This window comes from Austrofundulus limnaeus, unplaced genomic scaffold (genome assembly GCF_001266775.1).
Source record: "Austrofundulus limnaeus strain Quisiro unplaced genomic scaffold, Austrofundulus_limnaeus-1.0 Scaffold1655, whole genome shotgun sequence".
NCBI classification, from domain to species: Eukaryota; Metazoa; Chordata; class Actinopteri; order Cyprinodontiformes; family Rivulidae; genus Austrofundulus; species Austrofundulus limnaeus.
Genome location: NW_013954057.1, coordinates 44,421 through 48,291, shown reverse-complemented (window position 1 = coordinate 48,291; position 3,871 = coordinate 44,421). Strand labels below are relative to the sequence as shown.

At 40.6% G+C, this 3,871-nt stretch overlaps 1 protein-coding gene across 2 annotated transcripts in view; it reads right to left on the bottom strand.

Annotated features, from left to right (window-relative positions):
• Window positions 1–693: 693 nt before the first annotated feature.
• The window catches only part of hars (histidyl-tRNA synthetase), a gene marked incomplete at its 3' end in the record, with an annotated part of 10,877 nt that continues 7,699 nt past the window's right edge, over window positions 694–3,871 (bottom strand). For both annotated transcript variants that reach the window (XM_014033182.1, XM_014033181.1), the window contains 5 exon segments: window positions 694–792; window positions 872–979; window positions 1,056–1,181; window positions 2,882–2,977; window positions 3,052–3,171. In XM_014033182.1, coding sequence (XP_013888636.1) covers window positions 694–792; window positions 872–979; window positions 1,056–1,181; window positions 2,882–2,977; window positions 3,052–3,171 — 549 coding nt within the window.

Genomic DNA, 3,871 nt, shown 5'->3' with positions numbered 1-3,871 from the left:
TCTTTTCCCTCTCTGCTGCTACCGGTGTGCTGCTCAGGATGGGAGACTGNGCCGACACTTGCGGCGGTGCACAACTGCTCTTCTTCTGAATAAATGAAAAAGGCTAACACAGTTGTTTGAACTTGAATTAAAAATATTTGACCAAAGGAAAACCAGAGCAGGACTAGAGAGAGATGAATATAATTTAGATTTTTATTTTTGTGTCTGTATATACGACCCACAGGAGACACAACAGCACATTTCATTCCTTTAAGCAGCTCCTTTAATTCCACAACTGACGCTGCTAAAAATGCGTTTTTTTTTCTTTTCTCGATCTCGGAGTGCAGCACTTCAATCTCTGAACTCGTAAAGTTCTTCTGTTTAGTTTTCGCTGTCATTTTCATGAATGGACACTTCCTGGTATGTGGGACAGGAAACATAGCCTTATATGGTGTTTTTAGGGTGGTAATTATGCTAATCTCCTCTCCTTGAGCACCTGATACACGTTATCATGTTTACGCAGCTCATTTACACACGTTTCCTGAAGATAGAAGAGTTTGTTGAATCTGACGTGACATGTTCGTACGAACCCTTTGTACGAACAAAAGAGAAGTTTAGGATAAGAATACGAACATGTTCTTGCATGAGGCCCATTGTCTTCAGTGTTGGACTAGTGTAAAACAGTGTGAGCGGGCCTTTAAAGAGAGACAGAACCTTGTCCAGTTTGTCCACTGTAGAGCAGATGGTTCTGAACTTGTCATCTGGGACTCCACACACAGCGAACATCCCATCAAGGATGCGTCTGTCGTTGACCTGCAGAAACAGGACGTGTTGAGGACGGGATGTCTGAGCGAGCACAGCCCGGCCACTGCTCTGAACACAACCTACCAACCTTAATGTGGAAGTCTCCCAGCTCCAGAGCACTGAGGATTTCATGGACGATCTTCAGACACTCTGCATCTGGGATCATGGTGTCATACTGGCCTGCTATGTCAAAGTCCTAAAACACACACACACACGTTGATGGGGACTGTGTTCATACAAACTGGTGTTTGTGGTGTTGGAGCAGAACTCACACACTGATAAAACTCTCTGTAGCGTCCACGAGTCATGGCTGGGTTGTCACGGCGATACACCTTAGCGATGTGGTAGCGCTTGATGTTGGTGATCTTGTTCATGGCCAGGTAACGTGCAAAGGGCACCTGAGGAGGAGGAGGATGAAGGAAAACACTGCTACACAGGAGGGGAGCTGTGCCACATCGTTACCACCCACCACACAAGAAGGCTTTATTTATCTACAGTTAGCAGAATATCTCTTCAACCACTGGATGGATTTGATGAAAGTCTCAAAAAATGTCAGCAAAAACGCAGCATAGCAGAAAGGTAGATAAAAAGTAGACAAAAAGCCAAATCTAGCACACTAACAGAGCACACGTGTGCTGAATTTAGCAGCTGAAAGAAGTAAAATTATTACAAAAAGGTGAATTTAGCTGAAAAGGGCTAAAAAGTAGCAAATATTGCAGCAACAGCTGAAAAAAGGCATAAAAATCTTCAATTATCATTAAACACTGAATCAGCAGAGCAGCTGAAAATCTAATATTAGCCAAAAAGAAGTTGAAGGTGTCATGATCGGTGTTTTTGTCTTTATTTTCTCAGTGTTTTCCTCTCCCTGCTGTCTGACCTCCAGCCACACCCAGGTGTTTCTCATTTACTYTTAATTTGTATTCTGGGTCTTATCCTCCTGTCTTTGTCGSATCATTGTGTTTCATCCCTGAGCTTTGTCTCCCTCGTGCCTGTTCCTCCAGAGAACCTGGGAGTAATTTTGAGCTGCATCAACAGCATTTTCTGTTATTTAATAAATCCTTTTGTTCCTTTTCTGAACCAGCCTGCGCCCTGGTTCTGTTCCTGCAAAATCCTCACAGAAGGAAGCTAAAATGAGCAGAAATAAGTTTTAAAAAGGACAACCAGAACAAAAGCAGTAAAGATTTTAAGGGCGTTCTGTGACATGAAGGGCTCATTTTTTACACTAAATTAAAAAAGTATATTTTATAACATTTATTGTGCCAGCTGTATTAAACACTGACTCAAACAGAAATTTGTGGATTTCTCACACATTATTAAACTTAAACATATTTATAAAATATAACAAAACARGAATAAGGTTGCTAGTTGAAAAAAAGGAGAGAATAGCTATAAAAAACACTTGATCCACTCTGAAGAGAGAAATGTAAAACTATCTTTTAAACACAGGATAACATTTTAACCTAAAAATTTACTCAAAAACAAACTATAAACATAATAAAATATCCATGAGAGGAGTGAGACACAAATGTCTGGGTTACATCACACACATTCATTTCACCTCAATTATTTGTAGTGACTGTAACTTTGTGTTGTTTTTCTTCCACACAAGTTAAACTGTTAAGAGAAGAAGCTAACGTTAGCTACAGTTAGCTTAACGTTCTGTCATCCTGCTATCTGGATTAAGCGTAATACTGCTGGATAACTGGTACAGATTTCTATACTTTTCCTTTGCGTTTGGCGTAGTCCATTATTATTGTTGTGTTGCAAATAAAACAAAACATGATWTGTGGATTTAATTATGATGGTCGGGGGTAGAGTAGGCAGGCTGAGAGCAGCGACGCCCTCTTCTGGATGAAGTCAAAACTACACTGAAATAAGGTTTAAACTGCTGTTTTTCAATTAATCGAATGGAAGGAATTTTAATCTTAAACCATTATTAAACARTTAATCATAAGTCGTTATGATAGTCGAGATAATTTATTATTGTTCCTGGATGAACAGTAGCTGTAAAAACCCAATAATGTTGAGCAGAAGAGGTAAAAGTCCATCATCATTAGCTGATCTGAACTCAAACCTCCAGATGTAATCATAAGGATACAGTCAGATCGTATCTGAGGGACAGCAGCTCTCCTCCCTGGTCTTTCAGGTCGTAGATGAGCTTGGAATCTTCTCCGTATTTCCCCGTCAGGGTTTCCTACATGAGCAGGGAGACAGGTGACCTCCATGTTTGAGAAGCACCAGAGACAGACGGCCCTGAGGAGGGTCTACCTTCAGCTCAAACACCGGTGTGTCGATGGTCTCTGCTCCGTGGCGTTTGAAGCAGTTGATGATGGTGCTGAAGACCTTCTCTCTGATGGCCATCTGCCTGGGGTTGTAGTCCCGTGTTCCCTGTCCAACAAACAGTTTGTGTGTTAGTGTGTGTGATGTCACYGAAGACAAACAAATGTCATTTCTGAAGTCGGCTGGTTTCACTCACAGTGGGTAYAAATCTGTTAAAAGGCAGGTTTTTGTGACGTAAACACACGTCGTGATAAATCATTTCACAACTTTTCTCATTTTACTGTGAAAATCTGCTGCAGGGAAAGATGCAGTACGCTTTATTAATAAATGAGCACCAGCTGATCATTGAGCATTAACACAACCAGAAACACATGTAAGAAGAGATCCAAACAACTAATAATAAAACCAAAGCTGTAAACGTTAAAACAYGTAAAACAGTCCAGCAGACGTACGTAGAGAGAGTTTTATAACTCCTTATAATGCTGATTATTTTGGTTCATCAGTAAACTTATTGTGTTGACAGTGTGATGTTAACTGTTGTCTCAGGTTTAAATACTGATTTTCAATCATTACGTTTTCCATGAACTGGGTCAGAGCTTGTTACAGAGTGATGGTGGTCCTGAAGCTGAACCACAGTTTACAGAAACYCAAACACTTTCAGCTGAAATCATTAATCCACCGTTAGTTTGTCTAAATCACAGATTATTAACCTGTGGGCCGCAGCCTCAAAACAACAACAGTTTTTAACTTTGGGCCACAGAGGGCCGTGGGACCACACTGATTTTAAATAAGGTGTAATACACTTTCT